We start from the raw sequence: 16964 nt of genomic DNA, 5'->3' as shown, positions 1-16964 counted from the left end.
CCCCCCGTTTCCTTGGTAGTCAGCCAAGTCTTAGCTGTGAGCGGTGTCCTTGACTGGGGCCAGCGACTGAGCATGTTAGCTATTCTCTTTTTCTCCCTTCATGGCTTTTTTTTTTTTTTTGTAACCTACAAAGGAAACTTTTACTCTTTACTTATACACCTTCTTTTATACCATGAACACATAAACATTACTGTTATACAGTACATTAGTCTTATTATTCAATGTATGCCACATATACCCTTTCACTAAAATAACCTTATTACAGAACTTTGGAACAACAAGCCAGGACAAGCACACCCACTTTGAGAAGTTCACTTAATATAACCTCTAGTCCAATAGCTTTCCACCATCCCCAGCCCTCTGGCTAAAAGTCTGAGGTAGCCAGAAGGATCCCTTGTACAATATGGGGAGTGGGTTAACTTTTCATGTCCTTGCTTCCAAAGACTGTCAGTATGCAAATTTTAACAACAATTCTCAATTAAAAGATTTGGTCAATGTAGTTTCTTTCTCTTACTTAAGAAAATGTATTAGACTTTAGTATATCACATTTTTCTGATGTAACCAAACACTTTTTGTATTCTAAGTTGAACAAAACAAGTATCTGCATTTCAATCCAACACTTCCGCTTGATTTCAAATCAGACCATCTCATGAAAATATTAAACACAACAATTCTGGCCACGAGACAAACACCACAAGACAGAACATAGAACACACAACATAATTTTGACTGTGCCAGTAAATCATGGTACGTTGAATGCTGTGCAGCTGGCATTAGTTTTCTTTGATTATCTGAAAGACAAAAACAGGTCTACCCCTTCTGGGCAGTCAATCATTACTTAAAATATACAAATACTCTTGTTGATTTCAGGCAAAATAGAGGAATTACCCCATATGTCTCATATGTGTTTCTTAGACAGCCCTGGTTTCAGCGGCCTCTACCTTATCAGTTCGTTAATTTGCATTAACACAGATGCTTTCTGGCTTGCTTTTTTTACTTTTAACTCCTGCTTTTAAACACTGAAAGAAAACATCACCACTTATAGTGCCTTTAGAGCCTAATAAAATTTTCATTACATAGCACTGTATACATTCTTCAACTGATTGAACAATTTTGTAAATAGCCAAATGATTGCAATCTAATAATTTCTTTGCCTGAATTTATTTACAAACATTTCAAAGACACCAAAAACTTTTCTTTAGCATTTTTACAAAGTTCAACTGCTGTTCCCTTCAGCAACTACAGAGTCAACGTTTCACTTTCCTTAAAAATCACTTGCTTGTCTCCCAACAGTCACTTTTATCAACTCAAATCACCATTCCAAATATCCTCCTGAGTATTTGAAATCCTCATGCTTATATTCACTTACTCCTTCCTTCCACTACACCCTCAAAAGTTTCCAACCTGTTTTCCAATCTCTTTGTCTGTTGCCTGCCCGCCTGGGTCCGATCCTTTTTTTTCTCGCTGAGCCGTCCCTTCCATTGGCACCAATTTGCTCCACTACCAGTTTAGCTAGGATGGTGAGCTTCTCAACTAGCCCCACCCTTCTGGTCTTTTCCCCAAAACATTTCTACTCACAAGACTACCCGAGTCCTCCCTTGTAAGGCTTGCCACCTGGGCAAAAATACATGGCCAGTGGGTAAAGGCCATTTACTTAACACATAATCCAAACCACTATAGGGGGTCTACCCAGAGACCCACCCACTTGTCTGCTGACAGTTAAACAGGAAAGAAAATTACACAGAAAGCAGAGAAAATTACAGTCTAAGCCAGATTTTTCTACTTCTATTACATTTGTCCGTTACAGGGGGCGGGACAGAAAGATCTCAATACAACCTCAGAGCTTCATCGCACACATGGCTTCCACTCTGAGGAATTACGAACGAGAAGTTCAGTTCCGCCCACACACCCAACGCCCAAATGAACAGAGCAGAAAAACAACAGTAACCGGTTAAACAGAACCGAACCAAAACTAGATAGTGCACCAAAACCAAATAGTGTTTCCTTATTCTATTAGGGCTCACCTTTAATCATACAATCCTTATCATATAACACCAACAATACCAAACAAAGCAAACATAAAATAACAAGGGTAAAACAGATAGATGGTGTAAATTCTGCAGGGCTCCCCCATTATTAGTTGCTCACCAAACTGTGACAAATTCCTGTTACCAATTTATCCCTCATGTCAGGTGATCAGACTGACACTGCAGGAGGTTGAGGGAAGAAAACACACCATATAACCAAATTTTAAAACTTCATTAAAAATAATAAAACAACAATTGAGAGTGTTGGGAATGCTCCCACCTCACTCAGGAAAAATATGAATGCTCCAAGCCTTAAGCCACTTTAATACTCACACATGTCTCACTGGAAAGTTAAGCTTTGCAAATATAATTCCAATTCTGTAACTTGTACTGCCTTTGGTTTGCCTCTGTCTCTATTTTTCCACATCAGCTGAGGCTGAAAGCAGTTTTTCTTTGCACTTAGCATAGTCCGTGCTGATTCTTGACCTTGAACACAAAACAACTTCTCCTTTATCTCTGGGCTAAGCTGAATTTCAAATTAACCCGTTCCTAGACAAATTGCTCACACTGTGTCAGAGGCTTTTCTTTGGTGATTAAAGGCTCCTCTGAGATATATGATCTTATCTAGATTGAAGGTACCTTCTAATGGGCATTGTTTAGATGGATTTTCACGCGTGTGAAGATTCCAATTCTCTAAATACCTGCAGGTTTTAGGACCATAATGTATGTACATGTAATATGCTGGGGTACCCTTAGGGGGTAAGGTGGAATGTTTAGACTGTCCCTTACCCATTTTCCACTTACACACACAGAGAGGGTGCCCTGTCCGCGCTAGCGGCTCAGAAACTAAGGATCTTTCCCTACAGGGCACTCACACAGGAGAGACTCACAAGGAAGACTACGACTCTCCTACACCTCTCTTCAGCAAAGAGCGTCGGCTAGTCTCTGGGAGACGGCGCCGCTTACTCTAATTGCATCCAGTGAGATGATCAGACTGTCAGTAGACCACACGGAAGGGAAAGGGGAGGGAAGATGGGTTCACACACGCCTAGACCCAGCAGTTTCCTTGCCGGACTATGCCAGGCCGAGTCAGCCCACCGTGGATCGGATCTCCTAAAGATCCACTAGTTACCGGGCTTGCGTTAGAGCAGTCCTGATCATGAGCTTCCGCTTCACAGGGTACTCTGGGCGTCTTCCGATAACGATCACTCACACTGGTGTATACACACACACACACACACACCAAGGCCTCTTTTTTTCCTTTTTAACCCTTTTTAACCTTTTTATCTCTTTTAAATTTTTTTTTTTTTTTTAACCTCGATGCATCTTTACCTGGTCCGGACCAATACCATGAGGCGGTATGACAACCCCTCTTGAGGCGGTAAAAACCCCTCAGCACCAGTGCATTCTAATGCATTTACCTATGCATTACCTTGTTGGCCAACTCAGCAGTTCCCAATACTGCTATAAACTAACCTTGTTGGGGCCTTTCCCCAATACCACTCTGCATCTGATCTTGCTGCACAGTCAATAAGTTCAGATGGCGTGAGCCCAACAGAGACAGACGTCCCCACGGACAGTCCTCCTCCGATACCCCAATAGAGATTTCAAAAGGTCTCATACCTCTCATGTGGCGCCATGGGGTTCGAAGGGGAATGATCCATAGTAGCCGTCTGTGGGTCCGTGGGCGTTGCCATCCCGGACGAGCCCCCAAATTGTCGGAGAAAAACTCAGTTCTCACTTTTTGTTTGGGTGCAGCAAAATCAAATACTTTATTATTTCTCCAGTAATTACAATGGAGGGAGAGAGTGCCATAGGACACAGGGTCACCCCAGTCCCGGACAGGTCTCTCAACTGGTAAACAATTACAGCAAGCTTTATACCTTTGTTACAGACAATTTCTAGCAATAATACAGACGGTAAAAAGCAACAAATACATTTTGTTTATACATAAGCCTTTCTGCTATCTTATTTGTCTCACTCCTAAGAAAAGCAAGCCTGCATATTTGGTTAGACTGTTGCAAGGTCGTAATAACTTTGTACACAGTTCTTGTCCTCTCGCCTCGCACTATCCTTGCTTCTACAAGTCTCACGTCATTAGGGTTACAGTATGGCCTGACTCTTGCTAACTGACTGACATGCATTAAAATCCCCTTCAAATCCTTATTAATTCTTTCCCTGCTTCCACACTGGCTATGGTCTCTTTTTTATGCTTTTGTTTGTTTAAAATATTTTGATCTTGAAACTTGTAAATTTCAAAACTTTAAAATATGATGAATCCTTAGTGCACTACTAAACTGAAATTAATTTCTCAAGGGGTCAGAATGTGCTGTGACTCTTCATATGAAGGAGACTAACAGACTGCCAGGAAATGTTCAGTAGCAATATAAAACTGAACCTCAGAAAAGGCACTCTCTCCCCACCTCATTCATTGAGGAGTCAAGGTGATAATCCTAACAAACAGAGCACTTTTGTGTTTGGTTCAAGGGAAAAGTGGATGAAGTGCATAATTTTCCCAGCAGTTTGAGTGCTCTCACAGAAGTATTCTGTTTCCATGGTAACTATTAACTGGGAAATGGCTCTTCACTAGTTTCCCCCTGAGAGCTTAAAGTGCAACAGTGTTTGGTACTTCCCCCTTTTGCATTGGTGGTATGTTCCCATGATATGTTAGTTTTGTTCTTTTATGCAGAGTTGACTTTTGAAAGGAACCACTGTATTTTGCATAGCAGTACAGTATCAGCACACCTTCTGCTATAATGTACATGCTCAGCACATAATTTTAAAATGATCTCCACTATGTCAGATAAAATAATAGGGCCTGAAAAACTCTGCCAGGTACTAGACAAATCTCTTTATTATGTTGTATATGTAAGAGATGCTCCTCTCTTTAATTTTTTTGTTGTACATACTCTGTAAATTGCACAGCACTTTCGCCTCGTGTGTGTTAGCAATGCACTAACACATGCATTAGCAGTATCTTCGATTGTGCTTGCTTTCTGCTGAATTGATGGCTCTTGGAACTATTATATTAAATTCCGCAATTTATTTTAACTACAAAGTTCACATGCATGCTGTTCAAGAAAATACACTACATTAAAAAAATTTCAAGTGTAAGTGGCTTTATATTAATGCTGTATACTGCCATGTGGAAGATGTTGGTTGATTTTTCCAGTCTCCTGCTGCGTAGGAGTCAGATTCTGTCACCCTTTTTCATGTTGAAATCAGTGAGGCTACTTTCATAATAAAGTACTGGTCAACATAAATAGGTTTGGAGGGATTAATTTTTTATTGATAAATGTCGGTAAACACCAATTTCACAGTACACCACAACCCAACACAAATATTTCCATCTATAATTGCATTTTACAAATAGACAAAGCAAGAAAAATGATGCTTTAGAATTCATTAGTCAAAATCCAGTGATTTAGGCTTTTTGAATTAGGCTTGTTACAAATGGACTAAAGAACGAATAGTAAAAACAGGTATGATATGTGGCTAGGACTATAGCAGCGTTTAAAAGAGAACTGGATAAATTCATGGTGGTTAAGTCCATTAATGGCTATTAGCCAAGGTGGGGTAAGGAATGATGTCCCTAGCCTCTGTTTGTCAGAGGGTGGAGATGGATGGCAGGAGAGAGATCACTTGATCATTACCTGTTAGGTTCACTCCCTCTGGGGCACCTGGCATTGGCCAGTGTTGGTAGACAGGATACTGAGCTAGATGGACCTTTGGTCTAACTGTGAGGTGGGAAAAGGATGTGTAATGTAGAAAGAGGGGTTTTTAACTACTTTAAAAACACGTTATCAGTTGAATGTCTATTTGGTTAACATAACAATGAGTAAGCAACAGGGTTTTAATTAACACACAAAATGATAGGATTCTTGTTTTAATCATTTTCCTCTTTATAATCAAATTAAAGTGTATAAGATATAGATAAAACATTGCTGCCACCTAGAGGCTCTTGCATATTTTCCTGCATGCAAGGTATAACACTGATATCTGACAAGTTCAACCCAAATCCTCAGGGTTTTACTGAATTAGGCTGTGTTTTACTGAAATTATTTGATTATTGTGAGAATTCAAAGTGGGTCAGTTTGTTGTTCTGGCAGTCACCAAGGACATATTGGGGTTAGAGTGGATTTAAAGCACTGTTTTGGGAGGAGCATCACTCCTGATCCTGGTGACCACCGTGGAGAGATGGGAAAGGGTGGAGAGATGATCATACGAAATGAGGACATTTGGAAGGAGTGAAGTTTCAGTGGGTGGATGGTTGCAGATTGATTGGGGGATATGAATAAAAATATTATTAATGTGGCTAGTGAACCCTGAGAGGAGAGGACTGTTGCTTTTTTCCATTTCTTTGGTAACTAATGGTGGCTGCTTTCACACAGTGATTTTTGTATTTTCTTTTGAAAGGTAATTCTCTCCAGAGCAACTACATTACCATATTGTAGTATGACTGTTCCTTTCAAATGTCCAAGCCTTTAAGATTGTAATAATAATACTGGCCTAAAAATTCAAAAGTGACTTGATTTTGAGTGCTTCAGTTTTTAAGTGGTCAGCCTGAGACAACTTTAAATGGACTTTATTTTCTGAGAGTGTGGGCCTCAGTACTTCTGTAAATCAGGCCACATAAGGAGAGCACCTCAAAATTGAGTTTCCAGAATCATCGGTCATTTATGAAAATGTAAGCCAGTATAAGTAAACAGGGTACAGTTAAGAACATTTATAAAAATAACTTAAAAATCTTAGTAAAAGATAGATTTAGGCTGAATTGTCTTATTTGTGGCTATCAACTTTTAACCAGAAAGTAACCAAACATTTCTTCAGAGCTAGAGGAACTCAGATCAGCCATTAAGTGAAGGCAGCTTAGTTAAGCAGTGAAGGCAGCTAACTGAATATTTTAGTAACTTGTTCCTACTTTCAAATATCTGGGCTCACATTGCTGAGTAAAATCTATGAAGATGTGTGTGAGCTTAGTAAGTAATTATATCAGGTATATGGTGATGCAATTTAAGTATCTGAGGGCAAGATTGCACTATTAGAAATAAAGAGAGCATTGATTTTTAAAATACTAATATTTTAAAAAATCAGTAGATACAATATAAGTTGGAGATAATATAAAAAACTAATGTCCTTGGCACTTTTATTACAGTCAAAGACTAGAAATGAAAGCACAAGTTGCCGGTGCTTTCATAGGAAAATTCCAACTGACTCCAGATGAAATGAACCTTCTTCGAGGCACAAGAGATGGCCCAATTACTGAGGTAACTCAAAATACATTATAAGTTTTGTACTGAGTTAAAACATAACAGTACTATTATAGCAGCATACATAGACCTTCCTATCACATCATTACTTTCCTTTTATATCGACTGAATTCATCTCTTAATAGACTGATGTCTGTAAGTGTCCGGATATCATAATGAGTAAAAATAATCACAGTAAAAATTCTGTTCTGATTAATGACTGGTGAGTGGCGATAAAACTGATATTTTAATATTGTATTTCTCCTCCACCGTGAAAAGATATTTTTTTTAAAGCCTCAAATTCTATATTTTTAGTTTGTTAAAACTCTGTCTTGACCAAGTAAAGAAACTTAACAGTTCATGTATCAGAGGGGTAGCCGTGTTAGTCTGGATCTGTAAAAGCAGCAAAGAATCCTGTGGCACCTTATAGACTAACAGACGTTTTGCAGCATGAGTTTTCGTGGGTGAATACCCACTTCTTCAGACTTGCATCTGAAGAAGTGGGTATTCACCCACGAAAGCTCATGCTGCAAAACGTCTGTTAGTCTATAAGGTGCCACAGGATTCTTTGCTGCTTTAACAGTTCATGGTACTTTCAGATTGTGTAGCACCACTATTGTGTGTGTGTGTGTGTGTATATATATATATATTTTGCTTGGCTACGGCAATATATAAATTGTTTAAGTTGATTTAAAGTAGGACTTTCCCTCATTGTTTCATTTGTTGTTGTTTGAAATATTAGGTGCTGACTCACTTATTTTTAGTCACCTTCTAAACTAAGTTTTTAAACATTGATATGTTTTTGCTTAAGAAAGCACATTGTTCTATGGTGAAAGCAATTAAAATATGCAGAGAATTAAGTATATTTAATAGCCTTTATTATTTTAGTTACATGGAAACTTTCATTGAAATACAGAATACCTGCTGAGACTCAGTATCTCATTTCCACAGACATCCTGTTAGCAGGGAGAGCATTATTAAAGACATGGAGCAGATAGCCATAAACAATACTAACAAAAGCACAAATGTAAGCATGTTAAATGATTATGCACTTGAGTAATTGCCATGTACTTAATAAAGCACCAAATGTTACCTTGAAAGAAACATTTCAGTTGTGATAGAAAACAGTAAGTTCAAAATACAGACATTTTCATAAAACAGTTTTCTCAAACGTTTACTTCTCAAGGGCCTAATCCAAAACTCCTTGAGGTGTGTTTTTTTTTTTTAATTGACTTCAGTGGATTTTGGATTAGGCCCTAACCTTTATTTCTGCAGTTATCTCTATGCTCCTTCTCCTCCTTGAATGTAGGAGGCAACCTTGCAAGGTGCTGCATGCCTTCTAATCCAATTGCAGTTGAGGGAGTGCAGTAACTCACAAGATCAAGTCCTAAAAGATTCTCTCACCCATTCCTGAGTGAAGTTGTTGAAGTTCAGACTCTGACAGAAACTAAACTAAATCCACATCCTAACCCTTCTCACTACACCACACCTGTGAAAAAGGGGGTTCTCTGCTGTCTTCCTCCTTGCCTTCCTGGGAGAAAATGTATATTTCCTCCTGTGAGCTCTCCAGCAATAGCTATAAGATCATTTCTCCCTACCGTCTAAATGGAGTATGGGCTATGAATCCATGAAACTCCTTTCACGTTTTTCTCTTCTCTTTGTGTAGGTAGGGATCGATAAGAGTAGGGGACATGAGCACCCACATAATTGAGTAAATTTACTCAACGTTTGGCTCAGGGCAGAGCAGGGAACATTCTTTTGTTGGAGTTGCAGTTGGGGTACTGAAGCAGCTACAATCAGCTAGCTACAAGTCTAGTATGGGCCTGGACTGTAGATAATTCTAGTGTGTTAAAAAAAATATTATTGTAGGACTTGAGAATACATTCCTCAGAATTGAAAAACACAGTTGGTAAAACTGTATCAGAAGATAGTTTTATTTGATTCTTACCTTTAACACAGGTGATAAGAAAATACTGTAGCTGATTATACAATCAATGATTGCTTCAAGTAAACAAAATAATTTTTAAAATTAGATTTCCTGTGTAAAAATATAGTGGATGCCTAGTGGACCATAATGACCTCATGTATGACCTCCAATAATTAAGCACAATAGGGTTCATTCAGAAAGCTACCAGACAACTATTGTGCTATGCTAGCAGAGAATTTTTGGTGCATGTTAGCCTTGATTTCTTTGCTTTTGTTATTTTCTGTCAGAAATTTACTATTTTTGTTATGTAGCTTACAGTGTGTGAATTTGTAAAGCTGTTCTCAAATCCCTACTCCCACACTCATGCATTAAAAACTTTAAAATACCAGCTTCTTTAATCTGAAAGTATCTGTAGAGTAATTTTTAAACTGTTGTCTAAACTCATTTTGGCCAAAGTTTACTGTGCAGGCTGACATGCATGCACTGCAAAGTATTATGAACTTCTTAGGAAATAAAAAGTTGACACATGCCCAATGATTCTGTACTTTTTCAGAATTAGAGACAGTGACATTTTTAAACTATAAAAAAACACTTCTGAAGTTGTTTCAAATTTCAGGTATTTTCTCTGGGGAGACCTTGTATGTCAGAATTAATCAAAGACTAACTTTGCCTTTTAATTTTTTTTTAAATGAAAGAAAACCTATATTTTTCTACCATGTTAGTTATAAATCCTCCAAATCAGGGACAGTAGTGGAAATATGGTGCATCCTTAATGATAACATCAAATACAACAAAGTGACTATTGTGGGAGTCTTTTTAACTGCTGATAGTTTATTGTATATTTTTGGCTTTTATTTTTATATGCAGAATGATTTATAATTAAAAACTCCTCTGGAGTTTATTTTGTCCACTGCAAATACTTAGTTTCCTTGGTGGATTATTATTCCATTCATATTTGAACAATAATTAATAGAGAAAAAAGAGGGATAGGGAGGAATGATAAGTTCAGTTTTTCACATTTGATTTGTGATGGCAGTGGAGGGGGGACGGATAGCTCAGTGGTTTGAGCATTGGCCTGCTAAACCCCAGGGTTGTGAGTTCAATCTTCAAGGGGGCCATTTAGGGATCTGGGTCACAAATCTGTCTGGGGATTGGTCCTGCTTTGAGCAGGGGGTTGGACTAGATGACCTCCTAAAGTCCATTCCAACCCTGATATTCTATGATTCTATTCTATGATTCACCAAACAGAGAAGCAAGTGAGACTGCTGGAGATGTGAAATTGAACCCAATGTGGGAGAGGTCAGACAGTAGATGTAAGAAATGTTTGCCGAAACTCTAGATATGGCAGAGGTCACAAAGTGGAATGTGTGTAGAGCAGAGGTTTCCTAATTGTGATCCATGGAACATTTGCTGGTGTTCCAAATGTGCTGCTGGCTGTTGCCATTTTTACCACTGGAGAAAATCCGAACAGAAGAGCAAAAGCAGGCAGTCTGATTGCTCTGTTTCAAAAGGGACACAATGTTCATTGCACAAAAGTAATTCCAATGTTACTTTTCCATGTATGTAGTTTCTGTGGTTGCCACAAGGCTGCTGTGAGCATGTGCGTGCTGTGCAAGAGACGTTCTGCCCAGTTGCATATGCCATTTCATCCAAAAATGCTGAGGTTGTACTGACAACTATTTGATATTAGAAGTCAAGTATAGCATTATAGTATTGTTAAGTTCATTTTTCTTCATTTAAAAACTGGAAATGCTTTAAATCATGAAATCAATTTTTTTAAAGGATTTTTTCAAGGCATTAGGAAGAGTAAAGCAAATTCATAATGATGTCAAGATTCTTCTCCGTACAAACCAACAGAGAACAGGGTGAGTTTAATCCGAATAACTGCAAAGTAGTCATTTAATAGTTAAAACAGTAATTGTATGGAGATGCCTTATTCTTTCAAATGATGACAAAAGGCGCTGCAAATATGAACAAAATGTACACAAAATATAACAGTAATTCATTTTGAAATTTCCATTTCTTTATAATGCTATCTTTTACATTAAATTTTAGATGCTTCTATAAACATCTAATAAAATATTTTTATTTTGTAGCCTAGAAATTATGGAACAGATGGCTTTGCTCCAAGAGACTTCTTATGAGCGACTTTACAGATGGGCTCAAAGTAGGATTACACCTTTATTTTTGTTTTTAGAAGATTTAGATTTATTGAATATTAGGGTGATCTACTTTTTAGTTCTTTTAAAATGGGGGTAAGCTTAGCTAGAACCCTTTCTTTGACTAAATCAGAAGGAAATCTAAGACACTACACTGTAGAGCAATGGTTTTCAAAGAATGTAAGGCACTGGGTCGCGACCGCTCTGGTCAGCACCACCAACTGGGCCGTTAAAAGTCCTGTTGGCAGTGCTACCTGGCTAAGGCAGGCTAGTCCCTACCTGTTCTGACACCGCACTGCGCCCCGGAAGAAGCCAGCAGCAGGTCTGGCTCCGATTCCTCACCAGTGGGAGCTGTGGGGAGGAGGGGCAGTGCCTGCCGGTGAGAGCACTCAGAATCAATAGCCAGTGTGAGAATTTTGCCTGTAGGTGGCTTTATTCTATTTTGAGCTAGCTTGTTTCTTGCAGTATAGGAGTGTCTGGTTATCTCTTTGTAGGCACTGCTTCATTTAAAATCGAGGTAAAATGTGCAGTCTTTTAAAACCATGTAATGCTCTTAATTTAAATTTTTATACAGTAATACTACTCATTTAAAAATACGAACTTGATGGCATGCACAAATCTGTATTCAATAAGTCTCATTTTACACTGATTTTAAAAATTTTGTTAAGAAGTGAGACCCACATCACTCATATACAAAAACATTGCTCATGAAGAAATTATAGTGATACAGACATGGGCAACCTGTTACATATTCTGAAAGTTATATTGTAAAATGAAGAGACTCTACTTGTAGCCTAATATCTTTCTTGGACATAAGAGATGTTACACCATCTTTACTGTCTAAATAGCATAGGTTTACCTGATCTTGTATTGCTATTTTATAGGTGAGTGCAGGACTTTGACACAAGAATCATGTGACATTTCTCCAGTTCTCACCCAGGCCATGGAAGCCCTGCAAGATAGACCTGTTCTGTATAAGTAAGTAAACGTTCATGATGATTTCTAACACATGTAAAGGCTTCTTTTTTTTCTCTTAGCAAATAGATCCATTCCGAGTCTGTAATGTCTAAACAATGATATTGAACATGATGATTAGTCTGGGGGGAGGAGCTCGGTGGTTTGAGCATTGGCCTGCTAAACCCAGGGTTGTGAGTTCAGTCCTTGAGGGGGCCACTTAAGGATCTGGGCAAAATCAGTACTTGGTCCTGCTAGTGAAGGCAGGGGGCTGGACTCAATGCCCCTTCAGGGTCCCTTCCAGTTCTATGAGATAGGTATATCTCCATATATTTGTGGGGGATAGCTCAGTGGTTTGAGCATTGGCCTGCTAAACCCCAGGGTTGTGAGTTCAATCTTCAAGGGGGCCATTTAGGGATCTGGGGCAAAAATCTGTCTGGGGATTGGTCCTGCTTTGAGCAGAGGGTTGGACTAGATGACCTCCTGAAGTCCCTTCCAACCCTGATATCCTATAATTCTATGAAAACTTTAAGAAAGGCATGTTTCAGTGTCTCTAAACTTTCAGTATATTCTTTGTGCAATCACTGTACAAGAAGTCTCACTTCTGGTCTTCTGAAAACATATTTGGGTTTTATTTCAAATAAAATGTTACACTAGCTATCCTTTCATCCAATTTAAATGTGAATGTGTGTGCTCTCTTAAGGTTTTTTTGGTTTTGTTTTAGTGGGGCTAGTCTAGGTTTCCTTTGTCAGAATGCAAGGCATCTAATTAGTCCATTTACTTGTGGAAAGTAAAAGTTTGTCAAAACCTACTTAATTTTTATCTAATTTCTACCAATATTGAGAGTATTTCCTATTATGTAAATTATAGTAGTCTGTTAAAAGCAATGTATTTATATATATGCCCTACATGCTTTCTTTTCATATAAAGAAGGCACATGAAGATATTAGGTCTTCCAGTTCAGTGCATTGCTTAAAAAGTTAATGTTGAAGTACAAACTACTGTATGTGGTTTAAAATGGAGATCATCTGACAACCTCATTTCCTGCATTGTTGGAGGCCTCAGTCAGGATTTGAAGGACTTGTTCCAAAATACACAAGTACATCTCTTCACTAGTACTAATGGGGGGGTCAGGGTGAATTGTGTATTCTCCAGGTTTCTATCTTGCCCATATCCCCTCCTCTACTGGTCTATGTTTAGCCTTTCCTGCCAACATGAATAAAGTTAATTCTGTTTTTTTTCTGTCTTTTGAATGCTTTATCTTTCTACTTTAATAACATAACTTTTAAAATATGAATTTCTGTGTCTTATAAAGAAAGAATATTGTATGTGTAACTGTTCTATTGACATCAAGAAAACTTTATTTATTTGTTAATTTCCTGCACAACAGTAAATGGACTGCACAAGCTAAAGAGTAACTAGTTATCTTCTATAGTGAATGCTTAATTCTTGATCAGAATTTTCTAACAAGACTTTTAAACCTAAATCCAGTTTGCAGATAACAAAGGCAAATTAACCACAAGGTGGCGCTATCAGAACTGTCTTTGTTTTTGCTTTGGCTGCTCATGTTAGTCCAAGGGTCCACAACCTTTCAGAAGTGCTGTACCGAATCTTCATTTATTCACTCTCATTTAAGGTTTCGCGTGCCAGTAATACATTTTAACGTTTTTAGAAAGTCTCTTTCTCTAAGTCTATAATATATAACTAAACTATTGTTGTATGTAAAGTAAATAAGGTTTTTTTAAATGTTTAAGAAGCTTCATTTAAAAGTAAATTAAAATGCAGAACCCCCCGGACCGGTGGCCAGGACCCAGGCAGTGTGAGTGCCACTGAAAATCAGCTCACGTGCCGCCTTCGGCACACGTGCCATAGGTTGCCTACCTCTGTGTTAGTCTGTTATGCATTGTACTGCATTTAGCCTGGATAGAGCAAAATACTTAAGTGTGTCAAATTTTTAGCACACGATTACTCACTTTGACTTCAATATGACTACTTAAGTGCTTAAAGTTAGGTAGGGGCTTATGTGCTTTGCTGAATTAGGGCCTTATGAGCGATATTATGTGTGGCAGTATTGAAAGAAAATAATTATGCTGAAAATCAAACTAGTGTGTTGTGACTTGAATGCAGAGTTAATTTTCAGTAATTATATGTAGAAGTAATTTGAAACTAAAGGATTTTTATTTCTATTTAAAATTAATTTTCATCTCCTTCTGGGGATGAAACAGAGATTCCTTAAATCTCTCCCCAATGCCCTTTTCAGACGAGTTTAGGGTAAGCCACAATATTGCTCACTATATTTTATTATGGTCATACTATACAATACAATACTTCTACAATAAATACTTCAAAACCTTGGAAAGTGCAGTGATGTGTTAACCTTTACAGAAAGTTTCTGATTTTTGGTAGTGCCAGTACTACTGTCTGTGGGAAAGAGATTTCAGATATCTTTTGAAGGTTCTTTGTGGTCAAGTCAGATTTCTGTTCTTGCTGCAAAACTAGGAGTGCGAAAGAAATTGTTTCCCATAAATGAAAAGATAAACACTAATGAAACACCCTGTTGGTGCTTTATAAAATCTCAGAGATTAACTGCTAATGCCTGCTTCAATTAAAGGTCTCTAAGGGCTTGTCTACACTGGCACTTTACAGTGCTGTTGTGCAAACTGAAAGCCAGCTGTCTTCCCAAAAAATTTGCTCTTACATTTAATTCAGAGTCTTCCTCAGACAAGCAAAAGTTAGGAAAATAGGGAACAGGCAACAGTAGAAAAATCTGCAGTTTTTCTTTTTATATTTTGGGTTTTGTCTTGTCAAACTTAGTTAACAAAACTTAACAGCACTACTGACATACTTCCTGGAACTGCAGTCAGTCCAGAGCAACTGAAATAAATGCTTCATCTGGGTCTTCACTTCCTCTTCCCAACTAGAATAAAGACACATTTGAAAACTGGGGCTTTTGTAGATGACCACATGAGCAGCCACAGCAAGAAGGGACATTTCCCTGCTGATTTCTCAAGGTTTTCTCCACCCTCTTCCCTCCCCCATCTGCAATTATAGCTCCACTGGGAATTTGGTCTATTGTTGGAAGAGAAGTTAAAAGAATCCAAATACTATTTTCCTTCTCTATAATGAATACTTATTATAAAGCTGTAGTAAATACACCATTTCAAGAGCAGATAATAATTAGTTTTTGCTGAATTTTTATACAATGCAGAATTATGTCATAATTATATTGTATTCTATTGTGGGTAAAAAGAAAAATATAATTTTCTATTTTCTCTTGCAAACATAATTATCAGTGTTATGTTACAGTTCTCAAAACTGATGAGAACAAAATTACAACATCGTCATTTGCCAAATCTCTGATACTCTATAATATCATTGCTTGTTTGGAAAAAAGAATCAATTTGGTTTGTGCAAAACACCTATGGTCTTGTGCTATTTTTTGGGGTGGGGAGAAGGGAGGGAGGGGCACTGGCACTGCTGTCCCTGTGTTATGGGTAATGAGTTGATGTTAGCTCTCTAGTGCTTTAATCAGATACTCTTCCTAAATACCAAAATTCATTTAAAAATATACCTTTCACCACATTCATCAAGCAGTAGCATTTGTTTTGTTTAATTTTTTTTACCAGTGGGTGGCAAGCAGACTTAATTTTGGGGTAAAATATAATGAATTATGCAGACATTTAAGTACCTATCAATGTGCTTATTGTTCGCAAAAAAGTAACTAGCAATTTATTGTCAAGATAAGTAAAAGTTTTCTTATTGATCCCTTCAGCACAGTAACCTCACCACTGATGCAAAAGAACAATACATTGTGAATGAACTGTGTGCAAAAAGAAAATTATTTAAAAAGCAAATACCCTTGCAATCTCAGTGTATATATTTTGTAAAAGTATTTATTGGTACATGACTACCACAAATCCTTCTTTACCTTATGTCATAAAGAATGTGCTTCTGTCCAGTGATCCTTTAAAACATTCACAAAATTTATTGAAAATGCAGTAGAGCTTTCCTCAGCCTTTGGAAGATGGGGGCAGTAATGCTCCTATTTAGAACATTCTAATAATATATGATTACTTTTTCCTCTTTGCAGAGAGAGAAGATTGCATTTGCTTTCAGTGTTCACAAGCTTAGAGAGGAAGTAAAAGTAGATATACAAAATAAAATTAATAAAATGAATAAAGAGGAAATATGTAGTAATCAGTATAAACCAGAAGCTAGGAATTGTAAAAAATTGATATGAGAAAGAAAAGAATACAAGGAAAAATCTATATCCAGTAGAGATAAGGACCCATAAGGAGGAATTTATGTATACAAAAAGAATTATAACAATGATATTGGTTTGTTACTAGTTGAAAATGGTAGAATTGTCAATAATAATGCAGCAAAGGCAGAAATGTTCTGTATTTGGGAAAAAGCTAGATAAAATAGCCATACCATGTCATACCAAGTAGTAAGTAACTAAGGAGGATGTTAAACAGCAGCTACTACAGTAAAATGTTTTAAAATCATCAGGTCTGGATAGTTAGCATCCACAAATTTTAAAGAGCTGGTTGAGGAGCCCTCTGGATCATGAATGTTGGTTTTCAATAAGTATTGGAACACTGGGGAGGTCCCCGGAGACTGGAAGGAAAATATTTGAAAAGAGTAA

The 16964-nt window shown here is 37.6% G+C and overlaps 1 protein-coding gene across 1 annotated transcript in view; it reads left to right on the top strand.

Moving 5' to 3' along the window:
- COG6 (component of oligomeric golgi complex 6) overlaps nucleotides 1-16964 on the top strand; it is an 89662-nt gene that overhangs the window by 29142 nt on the left and 43556 nt on the right. Inside the window, exons 5-8 of the mRNA XM_045014957.1 lie at nucleotides 7183-7294; nucleotides 10986-11068; nucleotides 11300-11370; nucleotides 12247-12340. Coding sequence (XP_044870892.1) covers nucleotides 7183-7294; nucleotides 10986-11068; nucleotides 11300-11370; nucleotides 12247-12340 — 360 coding nt within the window. The remainder of the gene's footprint in view (nucleotides 1-7182; nucleotides 7295-10985; nucleotides 11069-11299; nucleotides 11371-12246; nucleotides 12341-16964) is intronic.

Source organism: Mauremys mutica, chromosome 1 (assembly GCF_020497125.1).
Source record: "Mauremys mutica isolate MM-2020 ecotype Southern chromosome 1, ASM2049712v1, whole genome shotgun sequence".
NCBI lineage: Eukaryota > Metazoa > Chordata > Testudines > Geoemydidae > Mauremys > Mauremys mutica.
Note: the sequence above shows the minus strand (reverse complement) of the source record. Positions and strands in the feature narration are given on the sequence as shown.